Source organism: Syngnathoides biaculeatus, chromosome 12 (assembly GCF_019802595.1).
Source record: "Syngnathoides biaculeatus isolate LvHL_M chromosome 12, ASM1980259v1, whole genome shotgun sequence".
In the NCBI taxonomy this organism is placed as follows: domain Eukaryota; kingdom Metazoa; phylum Chordata; class Actinopteri; order Syngnathiformes; family Syngnathidae; genus Syngnathoides; species Syngnathoides biaculeatus.
Window position 1 is genome coordinate 14,625,023 of NC_084651.1, and position 20,679 is coordinate 14,645,701.

Below are 20,679 nucleotides of genomic sequence, written 5' to 3' on the forward strand. Positions count from 1 at the left end.
GTCACGGACGAGACTCGGGGGTGGACCCAAATGCACGACTCAGGTGAGAGGTAAGCAGTGCGGAATAAGCCTTTATTCGTTCCAATGTCAGTTACCAGGGAGTCAGTCCAAACAAGCAGCAAGATCAGTAACGGCAGGCTTACGGGGTAGGTCGGGAGACAGGCGTTGGTCGATACACGGGAGGTAGACGTCAGGAGTACGGTAGTGCGGGAACGAGGCATGAGAGGCAACGATCTAGCAGAGTCTCTGTCGTCCCCCGGGTCCTATATGTACTGGGTCTAATCGGAGGTCATGAGGCGCAGGTGTGACCCTTCCGATTAGACGGCCACGCCCAGCCCTGGCTGGAATCCAGGATCATGACAATCACATCACAATGGATCAATATAATTTTCAGATCAAACTTGATAGATCTAATTAAGTACAGTACAACATAATCACATTCCCACCATAATTCCCCACAATCAGGGAAGTGAACTATGGAAACTGTTTACTGTTGTTATTATTAATAATAAAAGTAAAATACAGTAATCTATGTTTTATTATATGTATATTATATATATATACCGCATTATGTAAATATAAATGTCTTCATTAGGTCCTCTGGGGGGCACTGTTTGTGATACTTTCAATGCAATACTGTATTTGCTCACAGTGGACCTGTGTCAAGGCGCGATATCAGAACGATACAATTTTGTTTAAGTCAAGTAAAAGTGTCACTGAGAGCTTTGTGATTGTCAACGGGAACTTGTGGCATTGATTGTTGTAATGTGACGGCACGGTGTTGAAAACAATGCTCCATCTGACTTTCACTGTTCACAGTCGGAATAGACAATTCCAGAGACTGAGATTATATTTTTAAACTAATGATGAGTTACTCTTTTCTCTACTTTTGTCATCCTGTATTTGCCAAATATCCATCCATTGATTTTCTTTGTCGCTTATCCTCACGAGGTTCGTGGGGAGTGCTGGAGGCTATCCCAGTTGTCAACGGGCAGGAGGCGGGTACACCCTGAACTGGTTGCCAGCCAATCGCAGGGCACATCGAGATAAACAGCTGCACTCACAATCACACCTAGGGGCAATTTAGAGTGTCCAATTAATGTTGCATGTTTTTGGAATGTGGGACGAAACCGGAGTGCACAGAGAAAACCCACGCAGGCACAGTTGTTGTACTGTACTGTCATGTCATGTACTGTGTCAACAGCGCCTCTGGTGTCGTCGGGGCAACACTGCAAGCTCGTAACTGAGCTGTTGAAGCAACAACGCTACTGACAGCCGCTCGGATTGGTCTCGGGTTCGTACCCAGATTCTCCAAAGTAAATGGCCAGTCTATCATTTCATGAGCAGCTTTCCGCTATGGTTCCCCAGAAGGTGGACGTGTCACTGTGCTACTAGGAAGGCCCACGCAGCACAGGGAGAACATGCACTCTCCACACAGGCAGGGGCGGATTCGACTCGGGTCCTCAGAACTGTGAGGCTAACACTTTACCAGCTGAGCCACAGACCGCCTTTGTTATAAATATTCCACTTATTTTTCTGCCCGTCATGCACACCAGAGGCAAAAAAGGAAAATTACCTAAAAAAAAATACTTTAAAGAATTTGGTATCATATTTTAATATTATGTTGACGTCTCATAATTATCAGGATTATGATTTTAATTTTTTTTTTTTAGTTTCCCGTCTGCCAGGAAAAGAAAAATATCATAATACAGTAAAGTATCAGGAAGCCGGATAAAATTTCAGCACCATGGACAGGGTTAAATGTTGTTGTATTTTATATTTTCACCTATAGATGACGCTGTTGACCAAAACAAAACAAAACTCAGCGACACAAAGAACGCCATCCAACACTTTGTGCTGATTCTGAAGTTAAAATTTGGGCCCATTTGATCAGCATTAGCTTCTAGTGTCAAGAAAATGCCTTAGCCTTTGAGATTCGTTGATGATGTTTGGATATTAAATCATTGTTTCCTCTGTTGGCCTTTCTTTCATCTAAGCCGTTATTTTTTAACTGCTCGTTTTACAAGACATGAGAAAACCAGCTTGTTAATTGTCATTGTGTGTGCGTGCGTCTCTGTGTGTGTGTCGAGGCAATAATAGCCCAGTGTTTGCCTAGCTGCACCATCTCCAGCTTGAATAAATACTAGGCCACCTCTTTCTGTTTGTTGGGGGCTTTTTACACGTAAACTGTAGCATTTGTCTACTTGTGCACAATTGCCCAGGAATTTAAATTCTCTTTCAAGTTTGGAACGCAGATGTAACACACTTGTTAAATTTGGTAGTGTCGTTTTGAGAGATGTCTGGCGTTATTCAACCATAGATTTTTTTCTCTTTTGTATTAAACTTTCCTTATCCTAATAACATGTGATTTAAAACGAGGCTTATTAATTGCTCTCAGTGCAGAAGCCCACACAGGATGATCCTAAAATATACAGTAAATAAGCCCGGAAGGATGTACAGATGGAAGAAAAAGTAAGATGAAGATGGTCACCATGGTTACATGTGAGTGTTTGTACAACATGACCGCTAACAGTGTGATGACACTCCATTTGCAATTGAGAAGCCACACAATTATAAAATGGATCCAAGTGACATCTGCAATTTGAAAAAAAAAAACAAGCAATGATATGATTATGTGTGATCATTAGTCAGTTGGTAGAAAAATTGTATATTGGACTACATCCTTCACTTTGTGGAAAATATAGGCAGAGGATGTAGATTAGTCTACATATGTCCTTGTGTAAGTGTGACACACTTAACTTTGAGTTATTATATTCCATTGCAGAAATATTGTGGGATTGACATAGCAGCAATACTATGTGTACAGAAAGATATTTCCGGAAAAGAAAACGAACATGAACAAAATGCTTCATTACACAATATGCTAGCAACACAGTTTAGTTTCAGACTTACTCTCAGACTCCGCCCCACATCTTGCGTGCCAATGATTATTCTTCTGTTAATTTCAGTCGATGGAAACAAGAGTTAAGACAATCTTGAGTCCCTGGTGCAGGAGTGACAAACCTCAAGCACACAACACAGTGCTGTTGTTGCGGCTTTATTTTTGGGTGAGTCAAAATTCTGAATAAGAATCAGCTTTATTGGCCAAGTGTGTAGTTCGTCTTGCATGCAAGTCTTCAATAGTGGGTAGAGTCGTGCCAACAATCCGTTCAGCAGTTTTGATTGATTGACCACAGCATCAATTTATATTCTCAGTTTGGCAGCCATCTATCTATCTATCTATCTATCTATCTATCTATCTATCTATCTATCTATCTATCTATCTATCTATCTATCTATCTATCTATCTATCTATCTATCTATCTATCTATCTATCTATCTATCTATCTATCTATCTATCAAGGGTGGTCAATGTATGTCCCACGTCCTTTTTTAATCTGGCCCAGTGACCATTGTTGTATTAATTCAGCCATTTTCCCAGAAATAATCAATTAAAAATTAGCATGAATAATAGTTTTACTATTCAAATTAAATATTGTAGAAATTGTATGTGTCATCTGTCCATTTTACTAGTTTAATGTGGCCTTTGAACATCGACAGTATCATTTTATGGTAAATCGGTTGTTCTGTTTGGATCAGGGATGGGCAAAGTACGTACAGTATATGGCCGGTGGATGATGATGATGATGATGATGAATATCTTAAGTTTAAGTCATACGTATTCAACCATTTATCCATTTTCTTAGCAGTCCAGAAAACTGATGGCTGTATTTTTTTAAACACTTTTTACATTAGATCATACATGCATTTCTGCACATCATCACAGATTGTATTTTCAGGGTATAATGGCATGTGTTGGCAACCCCCTGATTCAATCACCTGTAATTCTAGCTCTGCTTTGCCCCTATGTTTTTTTGTTTGTTGTTTGTTTGTTTGTTTGTTTGTTTGTTTGTTTTTTATCAGGCGCAGTAGTGCTGCGCAGTATTTGTATTGTTTTTGTTTTTTATTTTTTCATTTTCAGAACATCTTTATGCTCTTTGTAGCAAACACTCAGACAGAAATTGAGAAAATGGCTTTTGGGTAAACACTGCACCCTCAGTCTGGATGACTTAATGCTCAAAAAACTAGTCCTTAAAGTTTTTAAATCTTGAGCAACTAGGTGACAACAATTGATTCCCTGATTCCTCAGGTCTCCATTGAAAAAGAGGTTTTTAATCTCAAATGGAAGCAACTTTCGTAAAGTTACATTAATCAAATAAAGAATTACAACTTTTTTTTATTAGTCGTCGTAGTAGTTTCAGAAATATTTTCATTTTTGTTTTTACAAACACACACACACTCACATCATACATACAGGTATGCAGCTGTAAAAAAAAAAACAAATATAATAAATAAATAAACCTCGGGAGTTCGTTTGAGAAGTTGTTGTACTGTACTGTACTGTACTGTAATGTGCTGTGTCAACAGCGCCTCTGGTGTTGTCGGCGCAACACTGCAAGCTCGTAACTGAGCTGTTGAAGCAACAACGCTACTGACAGCCGCTCGGATTGGTCTCGGGTTCGTACCCAGATTCTCCAAAGTAAACAGCCAGTCTATCATTTCATGAGCAGCTGTCCGCTATGGTTCCCCAGAAGGTGGACGTGTTACTGTGCTACTAGGAAGGCTTTTTCGTCAGGGCCAGGGAGAGGAAAGAAATTTCGTCCGGACGAGCTACGTGGTTAGCTTGCTAATGTTAGCTTGCCAGTGCAATGGTAAGTGAGTTGTTAGCTTCTGTATGGCTAATGTTAGCCTGTTAGCTGTTACATTTTGCTTGTTCGTGCAATGCTGACTGATTTCAATTTATGTTAGACTGCTATCAGCGGTTTGACGTTTGCGTGCTCTGTTGTGAGATGGTTTGTTGACCCCGCCTGACATGTTGTGGTCCCTTAAGTGAATCTTTATCAAGAGTATCTCGGTCCCCACTTGAAATATCATGACACCATTGCTGTGATTATTAGTCGACCGGTTCGGAACCAGTATCACGTTTACTCATTAATCATTGGTGTGCACACTGTAATGCCGAATTTTAGAATATTTTCTTCAAGATTTTTTTAATTGTGCCGAGTCCATTTTGGTCTTTTTAAGTGTATCTAAGCTAAATGTTGAACTTTACTTAACGACGAGGGCTATTTTCGGTTAATGTCCCACTTTCCTACAAGGTTGCCAAGGGTTTTTTGTAGGTATGCGGGGTACAAAAATACACAAGCTCAGCTGGTTTTTTAATCCTCTATTCACACTGGTCTTAAACATTTTGAACAAAGTGTTTCATTTGCAGCTCGTCTACACACCGCAGTGTGGACCGTGTTTGTTTGTTTGCATTCCCCAAATGTAAACAATCACCCAACGGTGGGTAAACTTTAGTAATCAATGGCCAGATTTGATTTTTAAAATGGAGTGATGGGGCATGTTATCCACAGATTACCCTGGTCTTAAAATGTTTGAGTGAAATATTTAAAATACTGGTAATAACATTATTATTTTAACATTAAAGTTTTACTGTTTACTGTAATTATATTACCATGACTCAACCAATAATAAAATAAATAATTTTGGAAAAAAAACTAAACCATTATTTCATAAAGGTGGGAATATGTTCATTGCCATATTTTATGAATATATTAATCAAAACATAAATAGAAGTTCAATCAATTTGAAAGGATCAATTTCAGGAAAAAAAAAGCTAAGTGAATGAAATACATCAGAGATAGTCGTATCTATTTTAATATATTGAACTATTCAGAATGTAAATGTTATTTATGTGGCTTCTGTACAAATGACTTCAGAAAACAGGCAAATCTCCATTGGGTGTCAGTTTGTGCCAATCAACAAATATTGACTTCATTAAAAGAACATGTAAGTTTTTGCACTGACCAGACCTAAATCCATTTGGGATAAATGGTACATCAGAAAACCCTGCTAATTTTTCAAGGTTGTTCACTTTTTATACCCACTCCTTTTAAATTATTTTTTTCATCAGTACTTCATTCATGTATTTACTTATATACGTACATATGTATTTATTTTTGAATTTTTAATTATTCTTCTTTTTCATTGTTTTATATTCTTTTAAAAGTGGCATCACGGTGGTAAATCTGGCTAGATAGTTGGCCTCACAGTTCTAAGGACCAGGGTTCAAATCCCAGCCCTCCCTGTGAGGAGTTTGCATGTTCTCCCCATGGATGTGTGGGTTTTCTCCATTTTCCTCCCACATCCTGAAAACATGCAGTAATTGGAGACTCTAAATTGCCCCTAGGTGTGATTGTGAGCATGGCAGTTGTCTGTCTCTATGTGGCCACCGATTGGCTGGCAAACAGTTCAGGGTGTACCCCCCCTCCTGCCTGATGACACCTGGGATAGGCTCCGGCATTTCTGCGACCCTTGTAAGGATAAGCGGCTCAGAAAATGGATGGATGGACATTCTATTAAAAGAGGAGGGAGACTACCAAAGTAACAGTTTATTGCTGAGTGCTACGATTGTGTTTTTACTGTCCATGTGACAATAAACACTTGAATTTTATTTAGTTTTGGGCTTTTTTTTGTTGTCACATTTCCCCCTACCTCTATACAATTGCTATTTTTTGTTGTGAAAAAAAAATCACATGTCATTTATTCAATTATTTTTTTTATATTATCATTTGTAGTTTTCACCAACTCTTTAATCCAATCCTTTTTTTTTTTTTTTTTTTTGAGCCAGGGTACAATTCCAAAAGTCTCCTACAATGCTTGTCATTATTCTAGTCTTCTACTTTGGAATAATATTATCATATCTCTGTGTGTGATATGCTCAGTGGTCTCTCTTTTCCTTAGCATGCCTTTGCATGTGTCCCAGATGACGTGAGGCACCTCACCCTGTAGAGACCACAATGACTGAAGTTCAGGCCACAGTGGAGTTCGCGGTGGAGCTCCACAAATTCTACAATGTGGACCTCTTCCAGAGAGGGTAAAGTAGTCGTTGTCATGACACTGTTAGACAACATCAGCCTTGTACTTTTTTGGGCTTATTTTCCAGTCAGTAGCAATCCACTAATGCTTTGCCAAAGATATTTATTAACTAAAATGGAAATCTAAGTCTCACACAATCCTTCTGATTTCCAGGTTGTTGGATTTTTAAAACAATTCTTCACTATATGTTACTGTTAAAAAGTAAAGAAATAAAGTAGCTTTAATGACATTTTAAATGAAATAAGAGCTTAAAGGTATTTTTTTTTTTTAAAAAATTCGTACAAGCCACTATCTGTGATGGCACAATGCTGATGAAGCCTATCAGCTCCTCTCACATCCCGCTGTATTAATCAATACTTGATTTTCATATATTTAGTGACTACTGTAGTCGTTCTTGCACTGGCTCACTTGGTGGCACACCGAAAAAGGATGTAGCGGAAATGACATATTGGCAACAATGGATTATACCAGGTAGTTGGTGGCACACAGCCTCTTGTCTGGCATTTGCAAAAAGCCAGTTACTGTAAATATTATTTACATTTTGTAGCAGAAAATAGTCCTACAATGTAATTACTGTGTAAACAGGAAAAAGTAATTGCCACAAGCATGTGACATGTCTTTCCTAGGAGGTCTCTTCCAACAGTTTTATAGCTTTACAGAAGATAAACCAAAATGATCAAAATGGTCTTTGATACATCCAGTACAGTAATCCAACAGTAAGGAATAACATGTTTAATCAATTTGGTGATCTTTCACTGCTATAGATGAATAAGATTCACTTTGTAATGTACTTTACAATACAGGGAGTTTAGAAGATACATATCAAATTGTGTATGTGATGGACTTTATGTATCAAAGTTTCTGTCACAGCAGCCAGTAATCACATTTGCTGTTGAAAATCATTGAGCACACACTTCCTGTCTAGCATATTTAAATTGAATAAACTATGAAGAGGTTGGCTGTGATTTTCATTTAGGAGGCTGTAGGCCACATTTCCACGCAAGTTGAATTTATTTCATTTCTGATTTAAATGTTGTAGTCTCCTCATGTACTGTCAAAGAGTAAGAGAAGTAAAATGTTGCCATCATAAAACATGAAATTAATGATGTAAATTATAGATGAGGTTTTCTTTGAGATAGAATTTCATTAAGTGGCAAATACTAGTAAACGATGACACTCAAAAGGAAGCTTTTGATATGTTTAACTGAAACTTAAGGAGGTGCAGTATATTTTAAAGCAGCAGGAATAGTTTAATGCTTCACTGAGTTGAAACGAAACACTATCTCAGCTCATCGTTACTTGAAGAGCTCAGCTTTTACTACATTAGTGGCTGCAAAAAAGAAAGTACTCATTATTTATTCAGGAAAGGTTTAGTGTCATTTTACAAATTGAGCCATTGGAAGCTAGGGGGTAGTTTATTCCTGTACTTATGATGCTAGCGACCAAACAATCATACCTTGTATCTCAAATCTGCGCATGTGTCTACTTTGTTTAAGATGTTCCAATTTTTCAGGTTCTACCAGATTCGTGCCAGTCTGAAGATTCCACCTCGAGTGCCACACAAAATTGAACCCAGTCTTCTTCACCCAAGCGGTAAATACATTTATGAGGATGTTGAAAATGTTTGAATGCCGGGTCTTATATAGTCATGATTTATGTGCATTAATTGGTTCATGTTGTCGCTCCCTTTTTTTTTTGATAAAAAATGTTGCCAACACGTCAATTCACACATTAAGAATTCTCTTCTTATTCTAGGCTCTGACCTTGCATTTCCTGCTTCAGTCCAAGATGAATTCATCTCCAGCAAAACGTTTCAGATTCTGTACAAGAATGAAGAGGTTGTTGTCAACGATGTGCTCATCTTCAAAGTCATGATGCTTCTGGATGAGAAGAAGGTTTTCTTTTCTTTAACTTGTTTCACAAAAGACATTGTTTTTCTGGGCATACAGTGTACTATTCTCTCTGTGGTGTTTCTACGTATGCCACAAAAATAAATCTGCAGGGACAATTGAGGCGATTATCTCTGTCAGTGTGGATTGACTTAGACTATTGTACACAGGAAAAATATGGGAAATCTGGCCTTTAGCATGAAATTCCACCATCAGACTGCAGGAGCAAGAAAATAGTTCCTCCCAAAATTACTATCAAACAAACAAGTGTAGTTTACTTAGGGCAGAAAATGCGTGGAAAGTCTCGGCAATGTCCTCGATGATCACTTCTGTACTGGACCTGCTTTAAATTGCTCTATAAATTCTTTCGAAAACAGGTGGAAGAGTCCCTATTGGAGATGGATTTCCAGCTTCTCTTAGATTTGTATTTCACTGATGGCGATTACACGTAAGTGTTGATGGGTTTGTCGCTCTGTGATGGTAGTATGAAAGTATTTTATAGTCTTACGTTAGTGCGAATAAGAAAATGAATCTTTTGTTTTTTTTTATTTGTATATCCACAGACCAGACGAGCCAAGCTCTTTACAGAATATCAGCAGCCGCACACTTCGTTTGCACTTTAGCCTTCAGCGAGGCATCCACCAGCACATTAATGTCATGTTTGACTACTTCCACCTTTCTGTCATGTCTGTAGCTATTCACGCCTCCCTTGTGGCGCTACATCAACCACTTATCAGGTATAACTGCTACATATCCAAACAGACTTTAACATTTTGTCAAACCTGATATGTGCTCTGTATTACAACACACAAGTCTTTCCTACTTTACAGAACCCAAGTTCATATTTTACTGTAATTTGGATGTTGTTGTTTTTTTTTTTTTTTCATGTACTCTGCTGCCTAGTTTTCCTCGGCCAGTGAAGACGACTTGGCTAAATCGCAACGCTCCACCACAGAGCAAGGACTCAGTCATCCCAGCTTTAGAGAATGTGGTGTTTGGTAGCACTTATGTCAAGCAGGTTTCACCAGATGTAAGTTATCATTCATTTATCTTTCATGCTTTAGTTAAATACTAATTTAATTTATGTTATTTACAATATTATTTGGCCTTCTTATAATCATATCTCATGAGAGTTTAGAGAGTGTTTTATATAATACAGATTTAATGAAAAAAATCCATGTTTAACTAGTAATATAAACAGAAATCATTTTGAAGCATTAGGAATTCTGTTGAATATTTCTAATGACAATAATTATGTAAATATATTGTTTGTAAGAGCTCAGCCATCTGTATCTTCTTTATTGTTGCCCCTCTTGAACCCTTAGGGCAGGTCATTCCTGGTATCTGACCACTGTGTGCAGCATGCCTTCAGCCTCCACCATAATATGTGCTCCAGTCTGCTACTTGCCTATCAGGGCCTGTTTGACTACTTCACTAATGTGACTAAGGACTTGCCATCCTCCCATCGTATGGACTTAGGTATACAGCATCCGTGTTGCTCATTTATTCATCGCACACTATAAGTGCAGTGCATTACATGCAAAACTTTCCAATTGCCACATACTGTTCATTTTAGCACTGAGGTCTGCCTCTGCTGGGTTTTTTTCTTTCTTACATGCTTGTATTTTGTGTTATTTCTTTAGCATTGGTCATTTGTGCACCATTTCATACAATTTATATTTTATATACTCATATCATTTCATTTGAAGGAAAATGCTGAAAAATCACAGACCCATCACAGAATCTTCAAATGTATATCTTAACATCTCTGAGCCCAGGATAACAAATCCAAATCATTAAAATGCCCAGGTGCAACTCAACATTATATCACAGTCTTACAAAAACTAATCTGCTCACACACTAATCTGGACACATTTTAAACCATCCCAAAAGGACCAATCAATAAAAAGCTATATGTGCAATCTTACTAGCCAAGCCCAGCATGCAAGTCCTATATGAGCGAGTACTAAGAAGACCCTATCCCCGGAGTCAAAGGCACGTCTACATAGGTATGTTCTGCCCCTTACCATACGTCAAATCAGCCTGCCTTTCTCTCCTTTTTTCTCTTCACTCCAGTTATCTTCTTGTACAAAAATGGCGCACGATCATTGCCACCATGAGCAGATGCACCTAAACTGCTCTTTTTCCTACTGTCTTTGTAACACACTTTTAAAGAGTTCGTATAAGCCACTTTCCTCTAATCTTATCATTTTATCTTGGAAAACATTTTTTTCACACCAGTGCTCTCTTAGTACTGCACTCTTGTTCAGTCTTCCTTCGACATATTCATGGACATTACATAAACTACAAAAGTAAATGACAAGGGCAACGCTGTTCCCTTTCTTCTCAGAAAAACTTGACTTGGAGGCCCGTCTAGCCGAGTTATGTGAGCATGTAAAGGTAGGATCTGTTGAATAATACAGCAAAATAAACATGTTTTTTTTACCCTAACGATGTAAACACTTTGGTAGAAAAGCAAAAAGACGAATTCGGGATAAGAGAATGATGATAACTATATTGATTAGTTTTTAGCTTCATTTTCTTAGTTATTTTATGCCCTGTAAGTCTTTGATAGTTAAATATGTTTTTAACATTATGAAAATAATGAGAAAATATTCTAATAACAAGGTTGCTGAAGTCAAATCAACCGGTAATACACTGGTAATACACATACATACAGTATATGTTCTGGTACACACACAGGTAATACTTATATTTGACTAAAACCTCAGTAGAGAATGTTGTCTCTTGTTATTAATCATGAATTAAGATCATTATTCTTCATACTATTTTATGCTCACTTGAACTCTTTGGTGGTGCTTTTTCTCTTAAAATGTTTAGCAGAAAGCAGAGTCCCCTGATGAGTTGGCAGAACTGGTAAACATGAATCTCGCCCAGCTCTGCTCTCTGCTCATGGCTCTCTGGGGCCAGTTCTTGGAGATTGTCTCCCTACAGGAGCAAGTTGTCGCCTTACTAGCTATGGAACACCACACACTAAGAGTGAGTTGAAATTTCTCAAGTACTTAACATTTATCCCAATAATCCTGAAACAACATCGATTTCTATCTCATAAAGCTACAATTGTCATTAGAGAACTAAAATTAAATCTTGACCTCTTACCTGCTGTTATTTCAGGTGAGGCGATTTGCTGAAGCTTTCTTCTGTCTCAAACATCCAAGACAGTCTGCTCTGGCATATCAGGAGCTGTAGTATGTTTCAGTGCTCTGTGCAAATATTACTATAGGTAGACAGTAGTGTACAAGTGTTGAATGAGATGCTTCTCCTCTTCACCCACCGTTAGTGCTCACAGCCACCAGCAGATCACGAATGCCATTAAAAGTTCCAGCTACTTTCTATCTTTGCCTCCACTTCCAGTGGAATGTGCAGACTTAGACGGTGACATCAGCTCTGTTCCAATCATTTTTGAGGATCGCTATTTGGATTCTGTCACTGAAGGTTAGTAACATATAATTGTGGTTTACTTTTATAAGGCTCACAGAGTAATTTTAAGACAAAATATTTTGTTTCTCTCTTCATACATGATCAACCTTCTGCAATTTTGAAGATCATGATGGACCCTGGCTGGGCATGCACAACACACGGTCTGGCTCAGTGCCAAGTAAATCAGACAAATCTAGTTCTAAAGACTGCGTTGCAGCGGCCAGTCTTTTACCACTTGATTCTCAGTGTGCTCCTGTGAATAAAGCCTGGGCTGACAACTTTGAGGCACCTCCAAAATCCAAAGGAAAATCTGTCAAATTGAAGAAAAATTCAAAGATTGAGAATTCCAAGAAGCTAATTCGGCATGGGTCCAAAGACTCAGTTGTCCTGGTGGGTTATAAAAACCTCAAAGCTCCTTTTGCTGATCCTAGTACCAAGTACAAGGAGGGGGAGCCTCCCCTGAACTTAGAGGAGGACCAAGATACCTTGCAAGTGGACTCCATTAATTGTTTAAGGACTAACGATGAATCTATTTCTGACCCTGGTGCCTCATCACACTTTATAAAGACTATGATTGATTCTGTCTCTGATGACAATAGAACGTTTACTGCTGCCTGTCTTCAGACAGGCACTGGAACTGTCCCTATGTGCCAAGAGCCTCTGAACAAAGACTGCCAAGTAGACCATAAAAACCAAAAGCTAATGCAGTATTCTGTTGGACCTAAGCAAATCGAAGTTAAACCATGTCTCAACCAAGGTGCCAAAGTCACAGTTACCAGACCGTCTCCGGCCGATGGTACTATTGACAACAATATTCCAGTAATTACCACGGGAGAATGTTACTCCAGTGAGTCTGGGATGGAGGCAACACAGCATAGCCAGCAGCCCTGTCTGGTCCCAGTACAGGCAAAGAGTGATTGTATTAAGCTGCCCGATAGAGCAGTCCTGAGTGCCTCTTCCCGCTTCTCAGACTCTGGCATTGAGAGTGAGCCCAGCTCCTTTTCTGCTCAAGTTGTTTCAGGCTCACAGGCTTTTCCAGGGCTCACTGTGGTTGAGTCACCCATGGCTGACCCAGAGAAGACTACAGTGAGTTCTGCACTCAGACATGTACAGCCAAGTGAAGCACAAAAGCCCTGTGAGCCAGCAGCGTTTCTTCATGCAGAAGATACTCATGCTGCCAGAGGGGGTCAGTCATCGCTCACTTCTATCAACTCCTTGCCCTCAGACGATGATGGTGAAGGTTCCTCCAGGGGATCAAGTGGAGCTGACGTATTTTGCAGGAGATCTAGTGTTGTGGTACAGGAACAAAGTGTTGTGTTTTCTGGGGAACACAAAAACCAACCTGCCGTTGATGTTACCAGTCCTACAGGTTCCGCAAGGGTTGATTCCCCGCAAGTAAAATCTGCATTTGACTTAGAAATAGAACCCAACATTATTGATAATCCTGAAGTTAAGATGGAGGAGCCATCTGGTCTTGAGGCCTCAAAGGAGTCTCGCAGTGAACCCCAGACTGCATGCCCCTCAAGTAACTCTGCCACTAGTAGCACTGACCTAGTGAAACGTGGAATGGTAGAGAATTATTTTGGCTCAACTTCCAGCACAGATATATCTGAAATCAGCCCCGTAGAAACTTCCGCTATCATCCTGGGAATTCAAACAGGACCTCAGGGTGACGATGATGATGAGGATGAGGGTGAGCATGAAATGATAGAGAATGGCTACTACGAGGAAGGAGATGGCTATGCCTTTGTCAATGGTGTTGCTGATGATGAGCAGACCAGTGTTGTTGACACAGCGGGTCAGGAAACACAACTTCTGTTTGAACAGCTTGGAATCAGCCACATCCATGAAAAACTTGATTTATCAAAAGCTCCAGTCTGCTCCATCGGCTCTGCTGGTACTTGGCTGAGTGCAGGAAAGCGCCATCCCTCTACCTCCATGTCTTGTAATCTAAACTGGTATGAATGTGTACCTACACCTCAGATGAAAGCGTGAGTTTTGATCTTATATCGCATATTTAGTTTTGCATTAATTGTAATTGAGCATCCGCCTATTAAATTACAATTATGTAGGTTCATCAAAGGAAAGGAAGAAATGAAGCAATTGAAGCTTCCAGGCATCTTGTACAGTGAAGTACCAGAGCTGGCATCCACTGTCCCCTACTTCAGCATGGAGGAAGATGAAAGCTGTGACGAAGGCATTCATCTTATTGTTTGCGTACATGGCCTGGATGGTAAGGCACCTGTCTTCCACAAGCACATTTTTTAATGCGTTATATGCCACACATGATGATGCTGTCCCCACATTGCTGTAGGCAACAGCGCAGACCTAAGACTAGTGAAGACTTACCTGGAGCTGGGGCTCCCCGGTGCCCGTATAGACTTCCTTATGTCAGAGAGAAATCAGGTGATTGGATAAATGATACAGATTCATGTTCGCTATGAGGCTTAGATTGATCTTTTGTCAACATTGTCATGATTAGCAAGTGGTTTTGTTTTATTTTTATTTTGCAGCCAACCAGTAAAAATAGATTAAGCTAAACATTTGTTTTACATGTTTTTTCCCCTCCAGAATGATACCTTTGCCGACTTTGAGTCAATGACAGACAGGCTGTTGGATGAAATAGTCCAATATATTCAGATTTACAACCTCACTCTTTCAAAAATAAGGTAAGTATAATACAGTGGTTCCGGAAAGTATTCAAACCCACTTACATTGTTCACTCTTATGTTGCAGCCATTTGCTAAAATCATTTAAGTTCATTTTTTCATCATTCATGTACACACAATCAACAATACTCTCAACAGCAAACTCATGGTCTGCTGCATATTAAATCCCAGATTACCCTATTACTATAGAAAATATATATTTAGGTATCAATTGGCGGCACGCTGGGGCAACTGTAGAGCCTTACTGTTCTGAGGACTAATGTTCAAATCCCAGGCCCACCATTTGCATATTCTCCCTAGTCACTAACAAGAGGCTTCCTGCCAGGCCACATCCATAACGCTCCAACTGGTGGAGGGCCGTAGCGATGGTTAACTTGCTACTGTAGAACTTTCTCTCATCTCCCAACTGCATCTGTGGAACTCAGCCACAGCGATCTTTGGGTTCTTCTTTACCTCTTTCACCAAGACTCTTCTCCCCCGATTGATCAGTTTATCTGGACGACCAATTCTAGGAAAGGTTCTGGTCATCCCAAACATCTCCCATTTAAGGATTACTGAGGCCGCTGTGCTCTTGTGAACACTAAATACACGTTTTTTTTTGGTAACCTTGGCCAGATCTGTGCTGGCAGTTCATTGGACCTCATATTCTCAATTGCTCTGACATATACTGCGAGATATAAGGTCTTATATAAACAGCTGTGTGGCTTTCCTAAACAAGTTTAATCAATAGAATCTTAACACAGACCTTAATGTAAGTGTAGAACCATTTCAAGGAGGATCAGAAGAAATGGACACCTGCAGAGTTAAATATGAGTGTCACAGCAAAGGACAAACTCAATACTTATGGCTGTATTATTTTTCCAGTTTTTCTTTTTTAAATAAATTTGCAAAAATGTTCCTTTCATTTCTGTCAATATGAGGTAATGTGTATGCATAAATGAGGAAAACGATACACTTGGTTTTAGCAAATGCGTGCAGTATAACGAGTGAAAAATCTAAGGGGGTCTGAATACTTTCTTTAACCATTCAGTTTTTTTTTTCTGTCATTGAGTAATGTATATAATGTTGCTACAGTAACCAGTTTCAGCCACAAATTTGTATGTTATTGAGCCCATTTTACCAGTAATATCAACTTGAAGTTTTTTTCCCCACATCATCTTTTCCTGTTTAGGAGAACATAAAGTTCTGACTATACCCACAACAATATTTTCCCCAACTTGAGTCCCAATGATTAATTTAGTTGCAGATTTTCAGAAACCCTTGTGCATCACATTCTCATCTCTTTTAAATGTCTTTTTATCTCACCAAATTTGTACTCTGTGTTCATGACTTTCTCTCTGAGCTCCATGCTGAAGTTTTCCATGCACAATCAGTACATCCGGAAATGCTCTCCAAGCTTGCTCTGCTCCACTCTAGACTTTTCAGAAGTTCAGAGGATTTTTGGAATGGGCTCTTGATTTATTCAGGGCGCTTACACTCTGGGAGCACACAAGCACACACACTCATCATGCTGAAAGCAATTTTTAGTTTTCTATATTTTGTTGTTACACAAGCAGTATTTTTTTGCTTGTCTTCTTATTTTGCGTTTCCACATATTTCCTACGGTACGCTTGTTGCTTTTTTTTAGTATTTATACTCGCAGTGAACATGAAGAGTTTCTTAACAGATAGATAACAGGAAGACTCTTTCGTTGGTGCAGCTTTTCTACCACTGTGTTGGTTAGACCGAATTTTACAATATCTTAACATGTTAACCTTTTCCGTGTTTTTACAGTTTTGTGGGTCACTCCCTGGGGAACCTGATAGTTCGCTCTGTACTGACCAGGCCCAGGTTTAAATGTTACCTGAGCAGGTTGCATACCTTCCTTTCTCTTTCTGGACCTCATCTTGGCACGCTGTATAACAGCTCAGCATTGGTCAACACAGGTAGGTTTTAGATGGTGGTGGTGGTGGTAGTAAATAGGAGGCTGTTGGATAACCTGTTGTCTCTAGGCCTTTGGTTCATGCAAAAATGGAAGAAGTCAGGATCACTGTTGCAGCTGACTTGCCGTGACCACTCAGATCCTCGACAGACATTTCTCTACAAGCTCAGCAAGAAATCTGGTTTGTGGTGCATTTTTTTAGTACTTTATCTTCTGCTTAATCTTATACCTATTTTACTTTTGAGCTATCTGTATCTATATACCAAATGTTTCCACCGAGCTGTTGTCTGCAGGTTTGCAGTTTTTTAAGAATGTGGTGCTGGTGGGTTCACTGCAGGATCGCTACGTCCCCTATCATTCAGCTCGGATAGAAATGTGCAAAACTGCATTAAAGGATAAACAAACAGGTAAAGATACGTCACTAATAAAGTTTTGAGACAACCTTCTTCTATTACTTTTATTCTTTTTTTTTTTTTTCCCAAAAGTACAGATTGTCTGATGAGAGGCCCCGTAGCTCAGTGGTTAGAGCACTTGTTTGGTAAACCAGGGGTTGTGGGTTCGTATCCCACTGTGGCCTCCACTCCCTGAGAAGGGTTGCGTCAGGACGGGCATCCGGCGTAAAAATTGTGCCAAACATATATATGCGTTCATCGGAGATGATACGCTGTGGCGACCCTGAAAGGGACAAGCCGAAAGGAAAACAACAACAGATTGTCTGATGGCGATATTCGCATTTGTTTCATAAATATACTTTCTTCATAATTTATTATAAAGTGGAAAAGAGCAAGAAAAATAAGCAATATGAAGAGCTCCTAATGACGTTGAACAAGTCCAGTGTTGATCTTTAATTTTTATGATGTAAAGAGAAACTGAATCATAGTTTTATTCTTGCATTTTAAGAACAAGGACAGGTGTTTCTCCTTTATATGTCCAGTTGTAAACTCTTTAAATATGTATATTAAATGACAAAAGTGTTTCCTGGATGGTATCACTAGGTCCCGTTTATGCTGAGATGATTGAAAATCTGCTGCTGCCAGTACTTCAGAATAAAGAATGCAACCTCGTCAGATATGATGTCATCCACGCGCTTCCCAACACAGCCAATTCTCTCATCGGTCGGGCTGCCCACATCGCGGTTCTGGATTCAGAGATCTTTCTGGAGAAGTTCTTCCTTGTTGCCGCCCTCAAATTCTTTCAGTAGAACTGCATGTTGAATGAGAAGAGAGGAGAAAGAATGTGGAGCTAATACCTCACTCAGTTCATCTCAATTCTCCAATAACCATTGATGGACTATGAACTAATATTTACTTTTTAATGAACTAAGACATGCATCATCATCATGATTTTTTTTCTCTCTCTGTTCATGGTTTTTATGGAGTTTGTTTTTATTTTTCTACTGCCAACGTGTTTGTCTTGGAGCAACGTTTTTGACAAGTTTTAGTTTTTCCTTCTAATGTTATTTATGTATGTTCCTGTATGTTATTCACTTAATTTTAGCTGTGGAAATGAAACTAGAGCTGCTACAATGTTGAAATGGCATGTCTGCACATAATGTCACAATTTGGAAACCTTTTCTGCTACTTTTTAAGAGACCTTGCATTCATTTGCACCACGGCTGCATTTTACAAGCTTTTGTACAGCAAAGTCATTTGTACAGGTTGCTTTTGTACTGACTATTTTCCATCCTTTTTAAAAGAAAAGACTGGATTTGAAATTGCAATGTTGTGCTCAGACTTTTAAGTTTTTCTTTTGTTTTTAATCCTTTTATGCAGCATTGTGCACATTTGCCAACATGGTGTTGGTGAAAATAAAGCTGCATTATAACATTTTAACACAGGGAGTTTAAGCTATGATCATAATTAAACAAAAGCACATTTGGATTTCATCATCCATTTAGTATTTGGTGTCATCGGATGATTGTGTCAACTCTAAATCATCTTTTTGACTATAAAACGTGCGTCATGGGAGAATGTTTATCCATCAATATTCAAATAAAATTTGATTTCTGATTTGAGTTTTTTGGAGAATCAGTACTCCATCGGCTTTTAAACGGCGACGTCTGTGGGGCTTTTGTACATTTTGATATGTAGTCTTCGTCATATCTCCAGTAGATGGTAGTGTTCACTCGCCAATACATGCTGAGAAATTCTTATTTCACAGCACTGAGTAAGAATGCTTAAGCAAAGATTTATGGTGGGTCAAGTTTGTTAGAATATCTAATTATAGAGGTGGTCACGCTGTGTGGTTTGGAAACTGCTCGACGCCCTTTTCATGCTGAAAGGAGCTTTGCTTGTGGCGGATATACTTTTTGATACTATTTGGGATGTTTTAAAAAATGCCCATGTATTTCTAATATAAAAATGAACCAGAATTAGGTTTGGTAGCTATCCCATACGTATAGTGATTTTTCAGTGTTACAATAAAACAAAACATTTAAATCGTCAATATGCTATACCTTCTAAGCATCAACCAAGGTTAAAAGACCTTTTAGAACTTTTTTTTTTTTTGCAAATAAAATATTGACCATAAAACGGCAACACTGTCCCGCACCCCTTCAGTTGTTTTCAATGGTACAGTCCAAATCTGCTCCTGTAGGCTGTGGTTTCGGAGGTTCTCCACAGTGCACGCACGCTGCCGTGTTGCGTCTTTATGAGTCTTTTCGCACATGTATAGATTTCGTATCAAAGTCCAGATATATCGCCGCCGGAGCAAATCCTGGGTAAAACCGAGACTCATCTCCGACATTTAACACCCGGTGAGTTTCTGCTGGTTTACTTCAAGTATTATATCCAAAGTTTAGTGCACTTGTGCTCCAGTTGGAACGTTTTACTTGCAGCTTGATGTAACCGTTAAGTCGGACTGGTCAGATGCATCTAAATAACTACTTATTTTATTGATAAGTTTAAATTGTTCCGTTATATTCAGAACTATGCAGATCTTCTGTAATATAAAACATTTTAATTCGCTTTTACGAGGCTTAATTGGGTTTGACAGAATGTTTTATTGAACCTCTTGGCCCCCAGATTGGATTTAGATTAATTGCATATAGTTTTCCAATTGAATATGATATTCTTTTTTGACAGGTACAGTTCCCCCCCCCCCCTAAACTTATAAAAATAAAAATAAAAATGGACGATTCAGCTGGTTTGTTTTTCCAGGAGTAGGGATTATAACAGTCTTGGAAGGGTATTAAATAAGAATGCAGATGGCAATTGGGACACGTGAAGTCAGCTTTGATCCTGGTCATCAGCTAGCTGGGGGATTTCTCCGTCTACATTGTCTGGCCTGAATGTAAACTTAGTTTCAGATAGTCACATGCATTCATAATGTACCCAAACGCAGTCTGGAATTCACTGCCTTGACTGCATCTAAATAAATTTAAAAAGAAGTTCCTGACAGCTGATTAATAGAGATCTCACATTTAGTTCTTGGCTGTTTTCGAGGAGTTCCACAGTCCACACCTTTGTACGCCCCCAGTAGGACTTCCTTCTGCATCCTTTTCAGTGAAGACGAAAGTGGGTGTTTTCCCATTTGAGGAATGTTTAGAGCTGCCAAGCAACCCTTTCAGCTCTTTTCTTCCTTTCTTATGCAGTATTGAAAGTTGCATCTTGTACCGATATTGCTTGCTAACTTCTGGCCAAGCTCAAAATACAGCAATATGGAAACAAATATGAGATCAGTCAAATGGGACATGAAATAGTGCATCGTCATGAGTTCTGTCAGGAACAAAAGGTGGATCCACATGCACTTGGGGAGTGGGAAAGTTTATACTCCAAAGAAAAACACAGCAGGGCTCTGAATTGATGTTGAAGACTGA

General features: G+C 39.0%; 2 protein-coding genes across 6 annotated transcripts in view; both read left to right on the plus strand.

Moving 5' to 3' along the window:
• Positions 1 to 4,430: 4,430 nt before the first annotated feature.
• On the plus strand, positions 4,431 to 18,876 carry fam135a (family with sequence similarity 135 member A). 4 transcript variants are annotated; one of them, XM_061837299.1, is made up of 21 exons: positions 4,431 to 4,712; positions 6,789 to 6,940; positions 8,456 to 8,535; positions 8,698 to 8,837; positions 9,209 to 9,279; positions 9,395 to 9,568; positions 9,735 to 9,861; positions 10,157 to 10,310; positions 10,763 to 10,840; positions 11,182 to 11,231; positions 11,673 to 11,831; positions 11,967 to 12,040; positions 12,133 to 12,287; positions 12,397 to 14,263; positions 14,345 to 14,505; positions 14,587 to 14,678; positions 14,844 to 14,941; positions 16,715 to 16,866; positions 16,933 to 17,043; positions 17,156 to 17,269; positions 17,858 to 18,876. In XM_061837299.1, the coding sequence occupies exons 2-21, from the start codon at positions 6,864 to 6,866 to the stop codon at positions 18,061 to 18,063; spliced, it is 4,140 nt and encodes a 1,379-aa protein (XP_061693283.1). In that variant the 5' UTR covers positions 4,431 to 4,712; positions 6,789 to 6,863; the 3' UTR covers positions 18,064 to 18,876. The 4 variants fall into 4 exon arrangements, with proteins under 4 accessions (XP_061693283.1, XP_061693281.1, XP_061693284.1 ...); XM_061837297.1 differs by having other exon boundaries at positions 6,808 to 6,940; XM_061837300.1 differs by having other exon boundaries at positions 6,808 to 6,940; positions 11,676 to 11,831.
• Positions 18,877 to 19,403: 527 nt separating this feature from the next.
• Positions 19,404 to 20,679, plus strand: part of zgc:172136 (uncharacterized protein LOC566376 homolog) — a 14,079-nt gene continuing 12,803 nt past the window's right edge. The window contains exon 1 of one of the 2 annotated variants that reach the window (XM_061836729.1): positions 19,404 to 19,617. The gene's annotated coding sequence lies outside the window, so the exon portion shown is untranslated. The remainder of the gene's footprint in view (positions 19,618 to 20,679) is intronic. The other variant, XM_061836728.1, reaches the window with a different exon arrangement.